Source organism: Castor canadensis, chromosome 11 (genome assembly GCF_047511655.1).
Source record: "Castor canadensis chromosome 11, mCasCan1.hap1v2, whole genome shotgun sequence".
NCBI lineage: Eukaryota > Metazoa > Chordata > Mammalia > Rodentia > Castoridae > Castor > Castor canadensis.
In genome coordinates this window covers 42,930,139-42,953,720 of record NC_133396.1, presented here as the reverse complement: position 1 = coordinate 42,953,720, position 23,582 = coordinate 42,930,139, and the positions used below count along the sequence as shown (strand labels likewise).

General features: G+C 46.5%; 1 protein-coding gene across 3 annotated transcripts in view; it reads right to left on the bottom strand.

Moving 5' to 3' along the window:
* The window catches only part of Ksr1 (kinase suppressor of ras 1), a 135,889-nt gene extending 133,377 nt beyond the window's left edge, over window positions 1-2,512 (bottom strand). Inside the window, exon 1 of one of the 3 annotated variants that reach the window (XM_020174031.2) lies at window positions 1,994-2,512. In XM_020174031.2, the coding sequence (XP_020029620.1) occupies window positions 1,994-2,224 (231 nt within the window). In that variant the 5' untranslated portion in view covers window positions 2,225-2,512. The remainder of the gene's footprint in view (window positions 1-1,993) is intronic. The other 2 variants (XM_020174033.2, XM_020174035.2) reach the window with 2 other exon arrangements.
* Window positions 2,513-23,582: the final 21,070 nt, after the last annotated feature.

Sequence of the window (23,582 nt, the reverse complement as noted above, 5' to 3'; positions counted from 1 at the left end):
AGTCAACCCAGCTGGGCCTTCTTCACTAAACCACCCAATGCAGCGCTTAGGGAGCTCTCAGAGATCCCCTCCAACCTCCTTTTTTTGTAGGATGACTGGGATTCCTCAACTACCTGGTGGCAGCCCCAAAGAACAAGCTCCAAGGGTCTAAATCCTCATCCCAAACAGAACCCAGGTCCCTGTCTTTTCAGGGAGCAGGGTGACCCAGAATCCACACCACAGTGGAAAGAACAAGGAACAGGACATTCACACTGCAAAGTGCCCTTGGACTTCAGAAGGCTTTCCAGCCACCAGAGATGACGATCCAAATGCACACTGCAGGGAGGCCCCTGAGCAACAAGCTCGGAGGCCTAAACAGTTGGATGCTTTGGGGTGTCATGACGCCACGCCTTTATCAAAATGTGCAACTATGGAAGTCAAGGTAGCTGGAGGACAAAAAAACCATTGCAGAAAATAGACAGCATTCTCCTACATACATCCTAGGAGCCAGGAGCACTGCAGAGCCAAAGGGGGATAATCTACAGAGACCAACACAGAGAACATTCTCTCAGCCCAACAACACAGCAGTCCAACCAGACAACGACCCCTCCTCCCAGAACTAAGCCACACAGGACCCCTACTGTGTCAGCTTAAAAACTGAACTTTGCTGGGCAAACACACTCAGCTGTATTCCAGACATTCACATGAAGAAGGGCCGGTTGCCGGGCTTTATTGGTTTGTTTTTTAAGCAAAGCTCTGGTCAGTTTTGCTATAGCAACTGGAGTTTAAAAACAACAATAACAGCCCCCGCTGGTTGGATTCTTCCAACGTCCCTGGCTTCGTAGCTTTTGAGAAAATAAAAGGAAGGGAAAGTCACCCCAAGCATTTTGGATCAAACAAAGATTCGGGCTTGTGGCGTGCAAGGAGGGAGGACTGGTCTTGTAAAAACTACCGCCGTCACTAGCTGGCCCTATGACAGCCGCAGAGTCAATTAGCCATGAGGGGAAGGGGGAGTTTAGAATCTAATAAAACAAAACATCCCCAGACCTACAGGAGCCCAGATGTGGCAATGCAAGGTGGTGAGAGGCCCTTCTGCAGGACAAGCAGCTGTTAACTGGTCCCTAGAATTGCAGAGGCCTGGCAGATCCTGAACAAAATCAAGTTGGGAATACACTAGTTTCCCTCCATTGTGTGAGGGATGGGGGGAGTTCCCCCTTCTGAGAACACAACAACCCTCTGCCTGATTCTTCCAAATCCTTTTAATACTGTACTTCCCAGCTATAATTTGAGAGAGGAGAGCACACATATCTAATTTCTCTACCAGAATCCCTTAAGTAGTGTCTTCTTCCCACCAGAGGCTCCTTTCCCCAGCATAATCCTTCCTAAGCCAAAACCCAACGTTTGGGGGCAGTGGGGAGTTAGTGGGTAATTACATTTTGAGCAGTGAACCGCTGTGGCATCGGAAAGGAAAGCACCCAATGCCTGAAGAGCAAAAATGCAGTTTCAGCAAACACTTTTTGAAAGGCGGCAGACAAGACCTGGAGGAGAGAAAAGGAAGGGACAAAACCGAGGGCTGGGCGTGAGGGGAAGAAAGGGCGGCGGGCCTGCGCTCACACTTGCCCCCTCCCCCATCCCCCTGGCCCACGCTGCTGGGCTCAAGCACGCAGGGAAAAGTCCAGCGAGTGACTCAGTGGGACAATGAGTCCTACGGACCCTGGAAATGGGTTGGGGACAGAGAGGAGATTAGCAAAGAGGTTCGCAAGGGGATGTCCGCGCACAGCTCACCCAGCACACGAGCTCCTCCGGCCTCCCTCCGGGTGCCCACTATGTACTCCCTCCCTCAAACCCTGCCCAAGGTGAGTGCTGGCCCTGGGTCCCCACGCTGCCTGATGCATCGGCAAGTGGAGGAGGAGGAGGAGACCCGACTCCAGGATGCAACCCGGGAAGGAATGCACTGGGGGCCGCTCCTCGGGCCCAGCCGGCTACCAGACCCTCCTGCTCCAAGGCCCCTTACCTCCAGGGTCCGGATCTCCTGCTGGGTGAGGTCGTTGGACACCGCGCACTTGGTGCGCAGCCCGCGCAGGCTGCCGATGGAGATGTCGATGAGCTTCTGGAGTTGCCCGCACTGCTGCAGCGCCCTGCTGGCCGCGGCCCCGGCGTCCCCGTCCCCGGCCGCCGCGGCCCCCCCGCCGCCGCCCTCCTTCTTCTCCCCCATCGCCGCTGCGCGCAGCGCCACTCTATCCATGCCTCGGCATCGGGGCCGCGGGGGTCCGAGGTGGGGAGCCCGGGGGCGCGGGCACCTCGGCAGGGAAGCCCCAAGCTGGGAGGGGTGCACCAGGAGCGCCCCTCAGCGCTGCCAGAGCCGGGACGCCTAGAGAGCCAAGCACCGAGTCCACTCCTCCAACCGCGGTTGCAAAGCGAAAGCCGCGGCAACCCGACGGCTGCGGCTCCCGGAGTCTTTAAGCGGCAGCGGGGGCCGGATCAGGGCTGCACGGCATGCTGGGACTTGTAGTCCGCGCCGCGCACCTGCCGCTGGCCCGCGCCCTCGGGGGCCCCGCCCGGGCTCTCGTGCCTCCGCTCTCCGCGCGCGCAAGCGATGCCGGAGGGCCCCACCTGGCTCCCGCGAGGGCCGGCCGGGCGCCGGCTCCTCCCCCCACTGCAGAATGGCTCGGGATCATCGCCTCCACCCCGGGCCTAGGAGCTTCCGCGACCCCCGGATGGGGCGGGGCAGGAGGGGGAAATGGAGATGGTGGGGGCTCCAGATATTGATACGGGTTTAGGCGCTGCCATCTAGTGGGAAGGGGCTTAAAGAATGTTTCCTGGGTTCCGCGGCAGAGCTCTTGCCTAGCATATGCAAGGCCTGGGTTGGATCTCTAGCACTGCCAAAAAAGAAAGAATTTTTCCTGCATCTGGTTAAAGGGGAAAGGACTTTCTTTCGGACGCTATTTACTCAAATAAGTATGCCTCTCCATGCCCAGCAGGTGGCACATGGTCGGCACATTGATTTGTCACAGGGCACTTCTGAGAGCTGTACAACAGAAGGACCTGAGTTCAGATTCTGACTGTACCAGTGCCACTGTCTGCTGTGTGACCTCGGGCCAGTGGCTTTCCTCTGAATGCCTGAGTATCCGTCTCGCTTAAGTGGGGGTAATAATGGAACCTCTCTGTTAAGGTTCCTATGAAGATAAATTTATATATGTACAGCACCTAGACTGATTAGTGGTGCATGTTCTAAGCTCAGATCTCCTAAATAAGGCCCTGAAGCCAAGCAATCAGTGGGCAGGGCAGCAGTACTGCAGGATGTATTTGTGCCTCCTAACCCAGTATTCAAGCCGCACCCCATCATCACCCTCCTCTCCCATCAGTGTTCCCTTATCTGGCAAAACTGAAAGCCAAGGTTGTAGTCAAAGGGCTCACCTCTCCATACGTCCAACATCTCCCAACCAGAAAAAAATGTCTCCCTGCAGGATTTTCTCCTGTAAGCTCCTTGCTTGCAGAAACCACTGCCTAACTTATCTCTCACCCTTTTCACAGAGCCAAATATGTAAGTGTGTGCCACACAATAAGGGCTCCAAAGGTTGGGCAACACCTCTCAGGAGCTCTTACAGGCAGATTCTGTGCCCTGGACAGAAGCTGTGCATAGGCACAGGACGCTGTAAGGAGCATAAAGAAATAAACTGTTTTTGTTTACAGGTACTAAAACATGAAATACTGGGAGGCAGTGTATATTGTACCTTCCTTCAATGTCATTTGACATTTTTAAATAAATTAAATATTAGATCTAAAAAACAAACCCATAATAATTTTAAAATACACTTTCACAAACTAACCTTCCTCTGGAGATTTCAGAAAATCTCCAGTTCTGCCCCTAACCATTAAGAACCACTGATCCAAGCCAGACACAGTGATATACACCTGATCACAGCACTCACCAGGCTGAGGCAGGAGGACCTCAAGGTCAAGTACAGCCTGAGCTACATAGTAAGACTCAGTCTCAAAAAAAAAAAATCTGATCTAATCCTCGCCTGATGTATAAGAGGACCCCACCCCCATGCTGTACTTATGATCCCCCAACCCCCATGCTGTACTTATGATCCCCCAACACTGTTAACCTAATTCCACACCACCTCATGTAGCAGAGAAATAACTACTCTAAAAGAGAAACTGAAATCTTGGTTCTCAAATCTGAACGTCCACCAAAATCACCTGGACGACTTGTCGATTCCTGTTCCACAGGTCAAAGGATACCCTGAGAATTTGCATTTCTAGCACATTCTTAGGAGATGAGAACTGGATGCCAGTGCTGCTAGTGTGGGGACCATACTTTAAGAAGTCAGGGCACAGAGAAAAGTCATGGGCCAGAGAACTGTCTCAAGAGATTGTGCACAGCTCTGCTGCTGGGTTTAGAACCCCACTGTCCAGCAGCCAGGGTCACCAAGCTTTCAGGGATAACCCACTCCCACCCTCAATTTATAAGAGATTTATTTTTCTACTTCTCCTTCTCCTCTTCCTCCTCCTCCTCCTCCTCCTCCTTCTTCATTTGGCAATACTAGAGTTTGAACTCAGAGCCTTGCACTTGCTAGGTAGGTGCTCAATCACTTAAACCATGCCCCCAGCACTTTTTGTTTTGGTTGCTTTTTAGATAGGGTCTCACTGAATGCCTGGGACAGCTTCAGACCGAAATCTTCCTTTCTATGCTTCCCACATAGTTGGCATAAAACGTGTGACATGGCAACAAGCCATTGGTTGAGATGTGATCTCTTGCCAGGCTAGCCTTGACTCCTCCCAATCTCCCCCTCCCAAGTAGCTAAGATTACAGGCTTGAGACACCACACGAGCGACAAGAGATCTCTGATCAGTGCCTGTTTATGCACTTATAGCAGCTTGCAATTGCCATGGAATCTCTAGGGCCACTTTATGTGGGAAGCCACATCCTTTTGAGAAAGGCCACTGTTGGCCTGTGGCATCCTTGCCTACCCATGCCATCATGGCAATAAGTGGTTGGGCTGGAGACTGGACAAGCAGCAGCTCCCTGGTTGCTCACTGTTTCGTGGACTGTGTTCCTTCTGGTGGGAGAAAGCACAGAGTGGGCCACAGCTGTCCTGCCCAGGTCATCTCAGATGGACTCAGGCCTTCTAGACTGCATTGCAGTGTTACATCAGCCATGCATTTACAGAACCACAGGGTGGATGTGCAGAACACAAGTATCTGTCGTTTCGACAGTCAGTGAGTCGTCACTAAGGGTCTACTTATGTGGCAGGCCCAGTTCTGGATTCCAGAAAACAGCAGTGAGTAAAGCAAATATTCTTACCCTTAGGAAACTTATATTCTAGTGAAAGAAGACAAATAAGTAAGTAGAATGCACAATATATCAGGTGCGAACACGTGACATGGCCCAGCAGAAAGCAGGCCATGGGAGGAGAGAATGACACGACTCTGAATAGGGCTGTTGAAGGAGGGAGTTGTCAAATCCATCTCTGAATTGCTGTGTGACCTTGGCCAGGTGCTTTGTGACTGTGAGTAAGCCTCCTGATCTCATAAGACAGCTCCTCAGTTGCAAAACAAAGATACCGTGTTGTGAGGATAAACAGATAGTTATGCAAAATGATGGCCATAAAATTAGGAAATACTCTCTGTTTACTTACACTTGTTCTAAACACCTCATTAACTCATTTAACTGACAGGAGTTACTTTCTTCCCCACCTTCCAGAGTGACAGAGTGAGAGTCTCTCTCTCTCTCTCTTTGGTGGGAGTGGGGTTTGAACTCAGGGCTTTACCAACTGAGCAATACCTCCAGTCCATTTTGCTCTGGTTATTTTGAAGATGGGGTCTCAGGAACTATTTGCCTGGGCTGGCATGAAACCACGATCCTCCCAATCTCAGACTCCCAAATAGCTAGGATTATAGGCATGAGCCACTTGCTCTTCTCTGTAGATGAATTCATCTGTCATGTTCTCACTCTTAGGTTCGTTGTCACCTCCAAGTTCTTGAGAATTTTCCCTCATCCCTCCCCTTGCCTCAGGTACTTCTATTAGTGTCTAAATTTTCCTCCCCGTGCGTCTGAACACAGAAGCAACCATGGAAGCACGCTCCTGAATAGGCCCAACAACCATGAGAAGGGCACTGACATGCCAGGCTTGGAGATAGGCTCAGAGTGAGGGAAACCCATTTTTTATCCATGTGGAACACATGTAAGGGTAGGGGCAGAAAATACACAGGTCAACAAATACAGCACCAGAATAAAGTCAGAGTGATCAGTGCTATGAAGAAGGTGGGGGGGGAAAGCATACAGCTGGTAGTCCCCAGGGGATGAGGTACTTCACTCTATGAAGTGGTCAGAGAAGCACTCTAACTGATCTTTAAACTAAGAAAAAAGCCTTGTAGCTCCAGAAAAGGACCACTCCAGGCATCGAGAACATCACATGCAAAGGCCCTGAGGCGGGAATGACTTGGCACACATCCACAAACAGAAGGAAGGCCAGTGTGGCTACCGTATGATGCGGGAGAACTGGAGTTAAAGATCACATGGGATAGCTGGGCAGGGGCCAGATAAAGAAGGAAGTGGGGAGGAAGTTTGGATTTGCTCTTTGTTACTCCTAACGTGGTCTAAGAGCAAAAGCAGCTGCATCGCCTGGGAGCTTGTTGAAATGTAGTCTTGAGCCCAGTGTGGTGGCTCAGTTTAGACATGTAATCCTAGCTGTTCACAGACAACACAAGGACTGAGCTTGCCGTAAGCCTGTGTTCTTCCCAAGGCCTCCCCATGTTGCTCTAGCTAGAAAAATCCCATGGCTCCCTGTGGACCTCGAGGTTCAGCATGAATTCCCCAACAAGGTCTTCCATTCCCCGGCCCTGCTGACCTCTCCAAGTTTATCTGCTACCCAAGGCTGTTTCAAGGCCTGATTTAAGAATCTGATGAAAATAAAAAACAACTCCCGGGAAAAAATAATACACAGACACCCACAGTACTCATAATTGTGATGAAACATTGCAGGGGGTGAGGGGAGGGGGACTGGAGGCTGTCCATGAACCCCAGGGCTATAGGCAAGGTTGGAAACCCCGCTTACCCACTGAGCCTCACTGTCCTTACTCAACAATCTTGGGTTACATCATGAACTATTATGTCATGGTGTCTTTACTCAGGCTCTCTCTCTCTCTCTCTCTCTCTCTCTCTCTCTCTCTCTCTCTCTTTCTCTCTCTCTCTCTCTGTTTACCCTAAGCTGTTCTAATTTGAGATCCACCTTCCAAGTGCTGGGATTACAGGCATGTACCACCATGCTGGGACTTCTCTCTAGGGATACTGATTCCTGCGTGACCCGTAAGTACTCATTCTAGAAGACACACAGGCTACAGAAGTGCAGCATGGACAGAGCTCTGGGTCAGCTGCAAAAATGAGCCTAGTTGAAAAATGACCTTAGCCCTGAAACTGAAGGTGCCCAGTTGTCACAGGCTTTTTCAGACCACCTGACAAGAGACAGAACTGCTCTTCTGGGAGATGTAGGGAGAAACTGGTCTGGGAAAGGGTAGGAGGTCACATGGTACCCTCTCTGCTCCCAGGTACTGCCTTCACTCTCAAAACTCTTGCCTCCAGAGCTATCAGGATGTACCGTGTGCTCCAGCATCTTGTGGTTTCTTGGAGCAACTGGCTTGTTCTAGACTGAGGTTCAGGGTCTTTTTCTCTTTATTTATCCTGGATTCTGTCTCCTCTCCATCAAACTCTCCCTTTTTTTTTTTTTTTTGGCAGCACTGGGGTTTGAACTCAGGACCTCACATTTGCTAGGAAGATACTCTACCACTTGAGCCACTCTGCCAAGTGGTCCTTCATCCTCCATCCATTTCTTTTGTCCCCTTTTTCATTATCACCACTCCTTCCTTTCCTTCTGTCCCTCCCTGCCTTACATAGACCACTGCTCTTTCTTGACTGTCACTCTTTGGCAGACATCCAACACACCTTCCCCCTGTCTTTCCCCATATAAACCCTGCTAAATCCAAACTCTCCACCTTCTTCAGGCCTATGCCGGGGCAGCTGTGTGGTATGAGAGCAAAGCACACAGCCTGCAGATGGTTGCCCTTTAAATTTGTGACCACAGACCTCAAATTGGCACTCCTCACTCAGGCCTGGCAGTCCTACCAGCCTTTCCTCGAAAGTTCACTTTCCTGTTCTTAAGGACAGCTATTTCATACTTTCTTCTCTCTCTGCAAACTTCCCGGCGCTCCTCAGCTGATGGTCCTGGCTCAGCCTTCACTGAGACACTAGAAGCCAACAGATCAAACCTGACAACCTTCCTGCCCCTGTGCCAGAAGTCCCGCCTCTCCTCCTGGAAGAAGCATCCTGTTCAAATCTAAGATCAACAGCCTCAGCTCAGATTCTGGGTCTTGTCCTCTGGGGCAGGATCAACTTAACAAGTATCCTGCTTGTTCTGTATTGCCGTTTTGTCCCTCTGCCCTTTTATTCTCATGTGCACACAAACACCTTCTAATGTCTCCCTTCTTGAAGGAAAGGAAAAGAAAGGAAAGGAAGGAGAGGAAGGAAGGAGGGAGGGAGGGAGGGGAGGAGAAAGGGAGGGGGAGGGAGGGAGGACAGAAGGACGAAGGAAGAAAGGAGGGAAGAAGGAAGGGAGGGAGCAGAGAGGGAGAGAGAAAAGGAGGGATGGATGAAAAGAGAGAGAGCAAAAAAATACCTCTGTATCATTTAGGAGCCTGGCTGGAATCAGATTTCACTCCACTGTTCAAGTGACATCAAAGACAGGCCAGCAGCTGGGCATGGCCATACACCCAAGCTCCTTCCTGTCCCAGCACTCAGGAGGCTGAGGTAAGACATTTGTGAGTTTGGAACCAGCCTGGGCTACATAATGAAACCCAAAGGGAATGGGGGCCTAGTTACAAAGGTAAGGATGAAATAAGATGTCAGGACATCCAAAGACAAGCAATGGTAGGTGGGTAAGAGTGGCAACCTGCGGTTTCAGAAGGGGCCAGAGGAAGAAACAGTTCCCAAGGGCCATGGCTCTCAGGGACAACCTGTCAGCCAAGGAAGAACTGCAGGCTATAGGGGCCCAGCACTGGAGCAGGGGTGCGGGGAACATGGGCATCTCCTTCTTTCCAGCCTTTGGCTCTATTGCCTTTGCCTCCCCTTAGCTGATCTCATCCTGAAGGGGCTTAGGAAGGGCCTGGGGGATGCAGTAGTGAAGGGTCGCTCTCCCAGGGCCCCTGTGGGATACAGATCAGAGCACAAAACCTGGGCAGGAGACTGGCCAGCATCCCCTCCCTTGGCCACAAACCTCCTTCCAGCTTCTACCCTGCTTCTCTCTTTCATTTACAGCAAACCTTGTGAGGAGTCTCCCTGGCTCCTTCCCGTCACAGCCACTTCACTTAGCGCTTTCAGCCTAGACTAGCCTTTGTCTGCACCATACAACTCCAACTGTCCACGAAATTCCTCTTCACAGTCACAGTGGCCTCCTTCCAAGTCTACGGGAAATACTTCTCTTGGCTTCCCTGACCTTAATGTCTCTGCTTGTCCCCTCCTCTCTGGACACCAGTTCTTACTCTTTCTTGCTGCTCCTTCTCCTCTAAGCTGGCTTGCTGTGAAGCCCAGTGTGGACTTCTGTCTGCCCAGTGGGGACTGTCTCCTTTGGGTTCTTACTTGGTGACCTCAACTAGAAGCCTGATCTGTCTCCTTCAGCTCTCAGCTCAAGTGTCACCTCCAGAAAGAGGCCTTCCCTGGCCAGCGTCTCTAAGGCAGTCATCCCTCATCTTTGTCACTGTGCCAGCTGCCCTTTTTGTATCAACCCAGTCAGTTGATGGGTTGGTTTCCTTCTTTACCCAAAGACTTTTTATCTGGCAATCTTGCCCATTAGAAAGATGCACAGTATACAGCAAGTGTCACAGAGCAAAATAAAGTCAGTAACTTAAGAACTCTGTTGTACTTTTGCAAGACTTGGGCTGGGAGAGTGGTAGAGCTCCTGCCCGGCAAGCATGAGGTCCTGAGCTTAAACCTTAGTACCGCCAGAAACAAACAAACAAAACAGAAAGGACAGATTTTCCTAGTACACATTTCAATGTTGGCAGAGTCTGACAATCCAGTTCTGGAAGTAGATGAGGCCCCATGTTATTGTCACACAACTCTGTAAAGAGCTGACTTAGAATGAGGCAATCCCTTTGCCCTTCTGGTTCTAGGCTCCATGTTCAGCATGAGAAAAGGTCAAAGGCCAGGGCTGCAGGAGGTCATTCACAATGTGATCAAGTCACTTTATCTCTCTGAGCCTCAGGGTCTTCGTCTGTAAATTACCTGGGTAGCTTGTCATAGGGATAAGGTGACCAAAGCCCCCAAACTCTGATCTGAAGCATGCAATCACACTGTGACAACACCATTTCCAAAGCTGGTATATGGTCTTCCACTCCAGAAGCTTCCCAGTGGTCACAGGTTGCAGAAGGCAGTGATGAATGCACACACTGGAACACAGACTCGTGTCATCCTAGTTACTCAGGGATCAAAGTAGGAGGATCACAGTCTGAGGCTGACTGTGGGCAAAAACACAAGAGCCTACCTGAAAAATAACTAAAGCAAAAAAGGTCTGGGGGTGTCTCTCAAGTGGTAGAGCACCTGCTGCTAGCATGAGGCCCTGAGTTCAAACCCCAGTATCAAAGGAAGGGAGGGAGGGAGGAAGGGAGGGAGGAAGGGAGGGAGGAAGGGAGGGAGGAAGGGAGGGAGGGAGGGAGAAAGAAAGAGTCATGTCCTTTCCAGGGTCAAAGTATTCCCACAAACAGGAGTTGCAATAAAAAATAACACCAAAACTCACAAAAGACAAAATCTGTATGCGTGCTGAAATGAAGCAGCCTCTTTCCAGATTTTCCAATTGTATAAATCTAGATAAATTCTGACGCTGAACTCTTCAGATTTTTTTCAGTGTCCTTGCCTAGGTGGCTCAAGGCATCCTAGGGTCCAGGCATCAAGAGACACTTCGGACACTTCGTGTACCTATAATATAGTTGATGCCAACCATAACTTTCTGTCTTTCTGACACTCCATTGTTCTTTTAACTCTTTGGGTCCTTTCACCTATGTGAGCTTGCTTGAACCCTCTAGTCTTCCAGATGAGGCTGACAGTAAGAGGGAGTCAATATTAGCTCTGTGGGTTTTAATTCTTACCACAACCAGACACCTCACCTGGGTCCCTGGACCCACAGAGCACAAGCCAATTGGTCTTCAAACTGCCCCTTTGCCTAGAGACCCCCCACTTGACTTTTACTCCCACAACCCAATGCACCACTCAGGGATCCGGTGTCACCTCTTTCTGGAAGTCTTCCCTCACTTCCAGAGTGCCCAGTTCACTTCTTCCATACTGCCAAAGTCCCCAGTGCTTGCATGGTACATCCCTGTCCCCAAAACCTTTTCTCCATCCCTGCCTCTTGCAGTGGACTGTGCGCTGTCTGAGGGAAGGGACCTTCACAGGGCCCAGTGCTCCAAAAGTTCAGGTTCCTTGTTGAGTTCAGTAGACCAATTGAACCTAACGACCTTTCACAAGCTGGATCTAACATCCAGGCAGGACCTGTTGCACTGCAAGTGGAGGCAGCACCAGTTTCACCCCAGGCAGACGACAAAGACTTGGAGAAGTCCTCCACCAGCACCTACCCACAAACCGCGCTCGCCATGATAACTGACGTGCCTGAAACTCCACACTGGAGTAGAGCCAGCTATCTTCTGCCACATTCTTATTCCTGGAGACAGGTGGGAATGGAGTGGTGGGGTGGGGAGGGACTTAGGGAGCATCTGAGGTCCTATGGCTATTCGTTTACTTGCAACGATCGATCGATGATCCCCCCGACACACGCTTCAGGAAGACAGAAATGCACATCTACCTCTGCATCCTATATGCCTTGCACATCTGTGTCTGATAGCAAGGCTCGCTTGTCTAGTACCCAGGCTACTTATGCCAAAATCTGAGTGATGTGCTTCTCATTGTGTGTGGTTTTTGTTAAGTTGTATTGTTCTTTTTCTGTCTTTGAATGTCACAGACACTGTGTGCCAGGACTGCTTGTGAGATGGTGAGATTCTGGGTGTGAAATGACTCAACAGGACACCTAAGCCTGCAGTTCCCACAGGGAAATCAGCAGTGCCTCCAGGGAGGGCTGCTTAGCTCCCACCCCAACGAGGAGTTTCCTGGCCTCCCAAAGTGAGTGGAAGGAAAGAACACACATGGGCTGGTATAATGGCTCACGCCTGTGGTCCCAGCTACTTTGAAGGTGGAGGTAGGAGGATAATGGTCTGAATCCAGCCCAGACAAAAACATAAGACCCTATCTGAAAAACAAAGTAAGCAAGCAAAAATGACTGGGTGTGTTGCTCAAGTGGTAAAGCGCCTATGGCAAGCGGGAGGCCCTGAGTTCAAACCCCAGTAGCACCAACACACACACATGCACCACACACACTAGCATGGCAGTCCCATGAGAACTCCTGCCAACAACACAAAAGGAGCCCAGTAAGCAGGGATGTGGAGGGACAGAGAGCTGCCGGATCACACCTCCCCCATGCCCTTCCCCCAACATCTAGCCCACTAGTAACTACTGTCAGCTAGAATTTTCAAATATCTACACACATGAAAAATGTATGGATAGATGGCACAATAAAATTGAGAAACTAGGCTTCTTCAAAATCAGAGGGTCCCACTCTGCTCACACCCTCCCCAGCTGATCTGGAACAAGCCCCATCCCACTCAGCAGGCAGCTCTGACAGCCCCCCACCCCTGCCCCATTGACCTACACTTCACACTGCAGCCAGAACATTCTCTCAGAACCATCAGATTCTCCCTCCCCTGCCCCATCATTCAGATGGAAACTGGCAGTGCCTGACAGGACCAGCTTTGTGGGTCTCTGACCTGTGCAGTCGCATCGGCACCTGCACACAGAGCCCCACACCTGGTTTAATGCTCTGCTATGCTTGATTTTCGTGTTGCACCAGACCCCACAAATTATTATGTAGCTGGCGGTGGTGGCCAGCCTCACCCAAGATCATTAATCTTTGTGTACAGGTTTCAAGACTACGAGTATAAAATGAAGTCACATAGCAAAGTTACAATGACTTGCAACACCCCTTTTCCCCTTCTTTTTTTTTTCTTTTATTATTCATATGTGCATACAAGGCTTGGTTCATTTCTCCCCCCTGCCCCCACCCCCTCCCTTACCACCCACTCCACCCCCTCCCTCTCCCCCCCACCCCCTCAATACCCAGCAGAAACTATTTTGCCCTTATTTCTAATTTTGTTGTAGAGAGAGTATAAGCAATAATAGGAAGGAACCAGGGTTTTTGCTGGTTGAGATAAGGATAGCTATACAGGGAGTTGACTCACATTGATTTCCTGTGCGTGGGTGTTACCTTCTAGGTTAATTCTTTTCGATCTCACCTTTTCTCTAGTTCCTGGTCCCCTTTTCCTATTGGCCTCAGTTGCTTTAAGGTTATCTGCTTTAGTGTCTCTGCATTAAGGGCAACAAATGCTAGCTAGTTTTTTAGGTGTCTTACCTATCCTCACCCCTCCCTTGTGTGCTCTCGCTTTTATCATGTGCTCATAGTCTAATCCCATTGTTGTGTTTGCCCTTGATCTAATGTCCACATATGAGGGAGAACATACGATTTTTGGTCTTTTGGGCTAGGCTAACCTCACTCAGAATGATGTTCTCCAATTCCATCCATTTACCAGCGAATGATAACATTTCGTTCTTCTTCATGGCTGCATAAAATTCCATTGTGTATAGATACCACATTTTCTTAATCCATTCGTCGGTGGTGGGGCATCTTGGCTGTTTCCATAACTTGGCTATTGTGAATAGTGCTGCAATAAACATGGGTGTGCAGGTGCCTCTGGAGCAACCTGTGTCACAGTCTTTTGGGTACATCCCCAAGAGTGGTATTGCTGGATCAAATGGTAGATCAATGTCTAGCTTTTTAAGTAGCCTCCAAATTTTTTTCCAGAGTGGTTGTACTAGTTTACATTCCCACCAACAGTGTAAGAGGGTTCCTTTTTCCCCGCATCCTCGCCAACACCTGTTGTTGGTGGTGTTGCTGATGATGGCTATTCTAACAGGGGTGAGGTGGAATCTTAGCGTGGCTTTAATTTGCATTTCCTTTATTGCTAGAGATGGTGAGCATTTTTTCATGTGTTTTTTGGCCATTTGAATTTCTTCTTTTGAGAAAGTTCTGTTTAGTTCACTTGCCCATTTCTTTATTGGTTCATTAGTTTTGGGAGGATTTAGTTTTTTAAGTTCCCTATATATTCTGGTTATCAGTCCTCTGTCTGATGTGTAGCTGGCAAATATTTTCTCCCACTCTGTGGGTGTTCTCTTCAGTTTAGAGACCATTTCTTTTGATGAACAGAAGCTTTTTAGTTTTATGAGGTCCCATTTATCTATGCTATCTCTTAGTTGCTGTGCTGCTGGGGTTTCATTGAGAAAGTTCTTACCTATACCTACTAACTCCAGAGTATTTCCTACTCTTTCCTGTATCAGCTTAAGAGTTTGGGGTCTGATATTAAGATCCTTGATCCATTTTGAGTTAATCTTGGTATAGGGTGATCTACATGGATCTAGTTTCAGTTTTTTGCAGACTGCTAACCGGTTTTCCCAGCAGTTTTTGTTGAAGAGGCTGCTATTTCTCCATCGTACATTTTTAGCTCCTTTGACAAAGACAAGTTGGTTATAGTTGTGTGGCTTCATATCTGGGTCCTCTATTCTGTTCCACTGGTCTTCATGTCTGTTTTTGTGCCAGTACCATGCTGTTTTTATTGCTATTGCTTTGTAATATAGTTTGAAGTCAGGTATTGTGATACCTCCTGCATTGTTCTTTTGACTGAGTATTGCCTTGGCTATTCATGGCCTCTTGTGTTTCCATATAAATTTAACAGTAGATTTTTCAATATCTTTAATGAATGTCATTGGAATTTTGATGGGAATTGCATTAAACATGTAGATTACTTTTGGGAGTATAGACATTTTTACTATGTTGATTCTACCAATCCATGAGCATGGGAGATCTCTCCACTTTCTATAGTCTTCCTCAATCTCTTTCTTCAGAAGTGTATAGTTTTCCTTGTAGAGGTCATTCACATCTTTTGTTAGGTTTACACCTAGGTATTTGATTTTTTTTGAGGCTATTGTAAATGGAATTGTTTTCATACATTCTTTTTCAGTTTGCTCATTCTTAGTATATAGAAATACTAATGATTTTTCTATGTTGATTTTATATCCTGCTACCTTGCTATAGCTATTGATGATGTCTAGAAGCTTCTGAGTAGAGTTTTTTGGGTCTTTAAGGTATAGGATCATGTCATCTGCAAATAGGGATATTTTGACAGTTTCTTTACCTATTTGTATTCCTTTTATTCCTTCTTCTTGCCTAATTGCTCTGGCTAGGAATTCCAGTACTATGTTGAATAGGAGTGGAGATAGTGGGCATCCTTGTCTGGTTCCTGATTTTAGAGGGAATGGTTTCAGTTTTTCTCCATTAAGTATAATGCTGGCTGTAGGTTTGTCATATATAGCTTTTATAATGTTGAGGTACTTTCCTTCTATTCCTAGTTTTCTTAGAGCTTTTATCATGAAATGATGTTGGATCTTATCAAAGGCTTTTTCTGCATCTATTGAGATGATCAAGTGGTTTTTGTCTTTGCTTCTGTTAATGAGGTTTATTACATTTATTGATTTTCGTATGTTGAACCACCCCTGCATCCCTGGGATGAAGCCTACTTGGTCATGGTGAATAATCTTTTTGATGTGTTGTTGAATTCGGTTTGCCATTATTTTGTTGAGGATTTTTGCATCAATGTTCATTAAGGAGATTGGCCTATAGTTCTCCTTTTTGGAGGTATCATTGCCTGGTTTTGGGATAAGTGTAATACTGGCTTCATAAAATGTATTAGGCAGTTTTCCTTCCCTTTCTATTTCATGGAACAGTTTAAGGAGGGTTGGTATCAGTTCTTTTTTAAAGGTCTGATAGAATTCAGCAGAGAATCCATCAGGTCCTGGACTTTTCTTTTTTCAATTTCATTTTGTGTTATAAGTCTATTCAGGTGATTAATTTCCTCTTGGTTCAGTTTTAGATGATGATATGTATCTAGAAATCTGTCCATTTCTTTAAGATTTTCAAATTTATTTGAATATAGGTTCTCAAAGTAGTCTCTGATGATTTCCTGGACTTCCATGGTGTTTGTTGTTATCTCCCCTTTTGCATTCCTGATTCTACTAATTTCGGTTTTTTTCTCTCCTCATTTTAGTCAGGTTTGCCAGGGGTCTATCGATCTTGTTTATTTTTTCAAAGAACCAACTTTTTGTTTCATTAATTCTTTGTATGGTTTTTTTTTGTTTCTATTTCGTTGATTTCAGCTCTTATTTTTATTATTTCTCTCCTATTTGTTTTGGGATTTGCTTGTTCTTGTTTTTCTAGGAGTTTGAGATGTATCATTAGGTCATTGTGATCAGATAGTATGCACGGTATAATTTCTATTTTCTTATATTTGCTGAGACTTGCTTTGTGCCCTAGGATATGATCTATTTTGGAGAAGGTTCCATGGGCTGCTGAGAGGAATGTATATTGTGTAGAGGTTGGATGAAATGTTCTGTAGACATCAACTAGGTCCATTTGATCTATTGCATATTTTAGATCTTGGATTTCTTTATTGATTTTTTTGTTTGGATGACCTATCTATTGATGATAATGGGGTGTTAAAGTCTCCCACAACCACTGTGTTGGCATTTATATATGCTTTTAGGTCTTTCAGGGTATGTTTGATGAAATTGGGTGCGTTGACATTGGGTGCATACAGTTTGATGATTATTATTTCCTTTTGGTCTATTTCCCCTTTTATTAGTATGGAATGTCCTTCTTTATCTCATTTGATCAATGTAGGTTTGAAGTCTACTTTGTCAGAGATAAGTATTGCTACTCCTGCCTGTTTTCGGGGGCCATTGTCTTGGTAAATCTTCTTCTAGCCTTTCATCCTAAGCCTCTGCTTATTTCTGTTGGTGAGATGGGTCTCCTGTAAACAACAAATTGTTGGATCTTCCTTTTTAATCCATTTCGTCAAGCGGTGCCTTTTGATGGGTGAATTAAGTCCATTAACATTGAGTGTTAGTATTGATAGGTATGTGGTGATTCCTGTCATTTAGTTGTCTTAGTTGTTTGAAGGTTTGATTGTGTGTACCTAAGTTGAGGTTACTCTCTACTTTCTTGCTTTTTCTTTTCCTGTAGTTTGGTGCTGCCTGCCCTTTCATGGTTATGTTGGGTTTCACTTTCTGTGTGCAGAATCCCTTGAAGAATCTTTTGTAGTGATGGTTTGTGGTCACATATTGTTTTAGTTTCTGCTTATCATGGAAGACTTTTATTGCTCCATCTATTTTGAATGATAGTTTTGCTGGGTAGAGTATCCTGGGGTTGCAGTTATTTTCATTCAGTGCCCAGAAGATCTCACCCCACGCTCTTCTTGCTTTTAATGTTTCTGTTGAGAAGTCTGCTGTGATTTTGATGGGTTTACCTTTGAATGTTACTTGTTTTTTCTCTCTTACAGCCTTCAGTATTCTTTCCTTAGTTTCTGAACTTGTTGTTTTAATGATGATATGCTGTGGGGTAGTTCTATTTTGATCTGGTCTGTTTGGTGTCCTGGAGGCCTCTTGCATCTGTATGGGAATATCTTTCTCTAGATTTGGGAAATTTTCCGTTATTATTTTGTTGAATAGATTACGCATTCCCTTCGCTTGCACCTCTTCTTCTTCTTCGATGCCCATGATTCTCAAGTTTGGTCTTTTGATGGAGTCAGTGAGTTCTTGCATTTTCTTTTCACAGGTCTTGAGTTGTTTAATTAATAGTTCTTCAGTTTTTCCTTTCATTACCATTTCATCTTCAAGTTCTGAGATTCTGTCTTCTGTTTGTTCTATTCTGCTGGATTGGCCTTCCATTTTGTTTTGCAGTTCTGTTTCATTCTTTTTTCTGAGGTTTTCCATATCCTGGGTGGTTTCCTCTTTAATGTTGTCTATTTTTGTCCTGAGTTCATTTATCCGTTTATTAATCGTGTTCTCTGTTTCACTTTGGTGTTTATACAGTGCTTCTATGGTTTCCTTTATTTCTTCTTTTGCTTTTTCAAATTCTCTATTTTTGTTGTCTTGGAATTTCTTGAGTGTCTCCTGTACATTTTGGTTGACCCTATCCAGTATCATCTCTATAAAATTCTCATTGAGTACCTGTAATATGTCTTCTTTTAAATTATCCTTGTGGGCTTCATTGGGTCCTTTGGCATAGTTTATCTTCATTTTGTTGGAGTCTGGATCTGAGTTTCTGTTTTCTTCATTCCCCTCTGGTTCCTGTACTAATTTTTTGCTGTGGGTTTCCCTGTTTTTTTTTTTTTTTTTGTCTTCCCGTCATTGTCTTTGGTTTTGTTACTGTCCCTGTACTGTGTGCAATTAAGTATTTTCTAGCTTGTAATAATAACAAGGATAATATTTAGAATGGAAGGGTGAGCTGAGATGGAAAGCAAGAAGTTAAAGAAAAGGGGAAAACAAATACACAGACAAGAGGAAGAAAGCAGAACAAGGTTTCAGACAAGGAAGTTTCAAAGGTATAAACAGTGAGTGTTAGTGTACTAATTGACAGTAAGCTGAACAGACATTAGAGAGACAGAGAGAGGATTGAAAATCAAAAATAAAAAAAAGGTAAGAATAAAAATAAAAAATAAGTAAATGAAAGAAATATCTATATATATAAATGAATTAAAATAAAATGGAAAATAGAAAATTTAAAAAAAAACACCAAAAAACCAAAAAACCTCCAAGTTCAAATGCAATGAAGTTTCAGTCTTAATAATTTGGGTGTCCGTCTCAGTCTCCAATCCTGGAGATGGGGCCTCAGATGTTGTTCTGTAGTTGTCTCATCAAAGGGGACGCATAAATAGAACAAAACTACACGCACACACACACACACACACACAAAAAAACCCCACCAAGTGTCCCAAGTTCAAATGCAATACAGTTGCAGTAAGTTTTTCCACTTGCAGGTGTAATTTGGTTATTCTCTCATCTGGTCCGCATCTTCCCAAGCCGTCTGGGTGCGGGCGACTGGCAGCCTGGGAGCCCTCCTGGTTTCTCCATTTAACATGAAGTGGAGATTCTCTGCGCTGGCTGGAGGTGTGGAGGGGTCAAAGTTATGACTCTTCTCAGTGATTATGCCTGCAAAGTGTGTCACCAGCGTCTCTCCAAGATTTCACTATAGAAGGCTCGCTTTCTGCTTCCTCCCTCTAGCTGCCATCTTGGAATCCCTCTTCCCCTTCTTAAGAGCAGGATTCAGCCAGGACTGTCCCTGAGACCGGTCCCCCTCTGTCACAGCTCTGCCAGGGTGGCCATGTGCCCCAGCCAGCCCTCAGTGCTGTGCTCTGCAAGGCAGGCTTGGTGGGGTGCCAGACCCCCATCCCAGCAGCCTGGTTCTGCCCTGCCCACTGGGGGCAAACAGTTCGTAAGAATCCATCTTAACCAATAGCTAGGTGCAGTGGCTCATTCCTGTCATCCCAGGTACCATGGGAGGCTGAGATCAGGAGGATGGCAGTTCCAGGCCAGTGAGACCCCATCCCAATGGAAAATAACTGGGCATGGTGGTATGTGCCTGTCATCCCAGCTACAGGAGGGAGCATAAAATAGGAGGATCACAGTTCAGGCTGAGCTGGACAAAGAAGCAAGACCCTATCTCCAAAATAACCAGGGAAAGAAGGGCTGGAGCTGTGACTCAAGTGATAGAGTACTTGCTTAGCAAGCATAGAAGCCCTGAGTTCAAACCCCAGTACCACCAAAAAAAAAAAAAATATTTGCTGTGGATTTAGGGTAAGGGTTGGGGTGGTCTCAGTTTCTCCTATTGTTCATTTATTTGAGCCTTCAAGCAAGCACACATTTCAAAGTTAAAATGCAGCTTCCCAGGCACCACCCAGACTGGACCAGGGGAACTCTCTGTGGATGCACACAGGAGTCTGTATTTGAAAGGCTGTTCTAAAGACACGAGCTGGAGGGCAGGGCTGTTTGAGTAACTTGCTGGCAAGGGAGAGAGTTCATCCGCATCCATTTTGCGTGGCTTTAGGATTCTGGGGGAGATTATCTAATAACAAAATTAGACACCACGTGCAGGTGACTTTAAGTCTCCCTTTCTAGCAAAATGAAAAAGATCCACCTGGCTCTGCAAATGACATCCCCAGCGAGGAGTATGAATCCCTTAGGAGAGTCCTAGCCTGATATACTTTGTCCTGGCCAGAGCAAAAGAAGACTGACTATGTCCCCAGAGACACCTGCCTCTTCTCCAGTGACCCACACATTCACTCTGAAGTATATAGGAAGTATTTAGTAGTTCTCCAGCTCAGCAGAACTCAGGCCACTTTGTTGAATGGGAGTCATGGACCCTGCTATCATGGGGATGACATTCTGGGGAAGGAAGACAGGTTATAGACAAGGAAACAATAAAGGGACTGGATAACTTCAGACGGGGAAACCTGCCCTGAAGAAATGAATGCACGATGATGTGGTAGATTCAAGCAGGGGTAAATCAGAGAGGGTGGTCTGAGCCCGGGACATGTGATCTGAGCCTTGGATGATAGGTCCCCACATGGAGATGTGGGGACAGGTAGTGGCAGGTGGAAGGCACAGCACAGAATTGTCCTTGAGGCAGGAGCAAGTTGGCCGGGGAGGAGAGTGTCCTGGGAGGTCAGAAGAGAGGATGAGATGAGACAGGCTGAACTTCACTCTGAGTACAGTGGGCAGCTGTGGCAGGAACCTGCGAGCAGGTCAGAGGAGCTCTCCCACAGTGTTTAAAAGGTGTCCAGGAGCCCTGAGGGCAGAAATAGAAGCAGAGAGAACAGGCAGAAGGCTATGGAATTGACTATGTGAGAGATAATACTCACTGTAAAAAAAAAGAGACTGACTCCTGAATTGCTGCTTTTCATCTGTTTTGTTTCTGTTTCTTGGAGACAGAGTTATCACTATGTAGCCCACACTGGCCTTGAACTCTATTTTGTCTGTGTGTGTGTGTGTGTGTGTGTGTGTGAGAGAGAGAGAGAGAGAGAGAGAGAGAGAGAGAGAGAGAGAGAGAGACTGGGGTTTAACTCAGAACTTTGCGTTTGTAAAGCAGACACTCTACCACTTAAGCTACACCTCCAGTCCATTTTGCTGTAGCTGTTTCATAGATAGGGTCTCACAAAATATTTGCCCAGGTTGGCCTCAAACCAAGATCCTCCTGATCTCAGCCTCCCAAGTAGCTGGGATTACACTAGTGCCAGCACCCAGCTTTCTCTTTGGTTTCCTATTTCACCAAATAACCACTCCCTTCAGCATGAGCTAAATTCCAGCACCATGCCCTTGAACACCCAAAACAGTGAGCTAAATAACCCTTTTTTTCTTTATAGCTTCTCAACCTCAAGGGCTTCATTGAAGTAATAGAAAATGGACTAGTATATATGGGATGTCCCATATCTGCTCAGACTACCTTCAACTGCCCCATGCCAACAACCTCCAATCAGAGCTCTCCTGAAGTTTTTCCTCTCCTAACCACAAAACTCTCCCACACATCTGCCTTCCTCCAACACTCTGCCAAACACAGGTGATGGTCACTCCCTCCCTCATTTGAGTGGTTTTCATTTATCCCCACACTTTGGACTAGGAGTGGCAAAGGTGATGAAGACAAAGAAATAATTTGAGATTGAGTTTGGGAATAAAACAGACCAACTTTCCTAGAGGATAGGAAGGAGAAGGGGATGAAAGGAAGGAGTGAGGAGTCCAGAAGACTTAGTTGCTGACCTGGGCAACTGGCCAGATGGAGGCATGGTTTACTGAGATAAAGACAGCAGAAGGAGCAAGTTGTGAGGCAAGTAAAAGTCAGGAGCTGAGGGTTGTTTTGTTGTCATTTGTTTGTTTTGTTCTTAAAGACAGCTGAGTTGTTGATGTGTTAAGTTTGGGGCACCACTATGGTTTGACTGTGCCCCCCAAATGTTGGAAACTTAATTCCCATATTTTAATGGATTTGGAGGTGGGGCCTTTGGCAGGTAGTTAGGATTGGATGAGGTCGAGAGGGTGGGGCCCCATGACATCATTAGTGACTCTTTAAGAAGAGGAAGAGAAACCTGAGCTGGCACACTTGCTGTCTCACCTGTGATGCCCTCTGCCACATTATGGTGCAGCAAAAAGACTTTCAGATGCCGAGCAGACACTGGCACCATGTTCTCAGACTTCCCAGCCTCCAGAACCGTGAGCCAAATAAACCTCTGCTCTGTATCCATTACCCAGCCTCGGGTGCTTTGTTGTAGCTACATGAATCAGACTAAAACAGAAGCCCAGTAGATGGAGATGCCAAGGAGGCAGTCACACACTGAGCCTGTGCACAGAGGGAAGACAGGAGAGTGTGCCTGCAGATCTGGGTTTATAGGCAGGAGCATAGGTGAAATCACATAGAGACAGAGGGACTAGAGAAGAGGAGAGAAGCAGGGCTAAGCTGTGCAAAGTCCCGCACTTTGCACAGTTGGTCTGTTTTATTCCCAAACTCAATCTCAAAAGAGGTGGGCAGAGACCAGGAGGCAGCTGCAGAGGCTGGGAGGAGCTCTCAGTGAGAAAGACAGGGGCTGTCTGCAGCACCTTCCCCATGATCTCATCTCTCCCTGACATCCCTCTCCAGCCACTGTTAGCATCACCACAAATGCATCCTATTGAATCAGCTCTTTGCACATGCTGCGCCCTCTCGAGGGATACAAAAGTCACAGTAACTCATTACTACTAAGTCAAACACAATAGAAATATGTGACACAGAAAGCATTTGAGAGGTGGAGGCAGGAAGATCACAAGTTTGAGGCCAAACTGGGCTGCATAGCAAGACCCTGTCTCAAGAAAACAAAGCACAACAAAAACAAGCAAGAGTTGTCCATATTCCCCGGCTCCTCATTTGTAAACGTCTGTGCTGTGTGTCCTCACATGTGTCTCTGTGCTTGTGTTTATGCACTCTTTCACACACATGCGGGCCATACCCTCCCCTCCCCACCCCTGCCAATGGGAAATGCCTTCTTACAACATGGCTTTTCCTTCTAACTCATAATGGACTCTTTCCATATGCATAGAAGACACACGACACACATTTCCTTACAAATGTGCACACAGCACATTTCATACATGGAGTCTTTAAAGTAGGTCTATAGAGGTTCATTCTATGGGTTAACCACAAGTGAACCACAAGTTATTTAACTCATCCTCGTGGATGAAGCACAACCCCCTTTCTTTTCCACAATGTAACATGGCAGCACACCACTTCACATCTATATGAACTTATGCTCTTGGACAAATTCCTAGAAGTAAAATTGTGAGATCAAAGGAGGTGAATGCTTCTAATTTAATAGATACTGCTAAATGACTCTCCAAAGAGCACGAGACCATTTCTGACAAGTGTGAATAAAACTCCTATTCCCCACACCCTCGCTCAGCACAGTCAATGATTTTACCTCAATCACACTTCTGATACCAAAATGGTATTGTATTATTGTTTAATTTTGAATTTCATAAAATGCAACTAGTTTTCTTATGAGTTTCTCATGTTATTTGACCATTTTCTGTAGGCATTTTT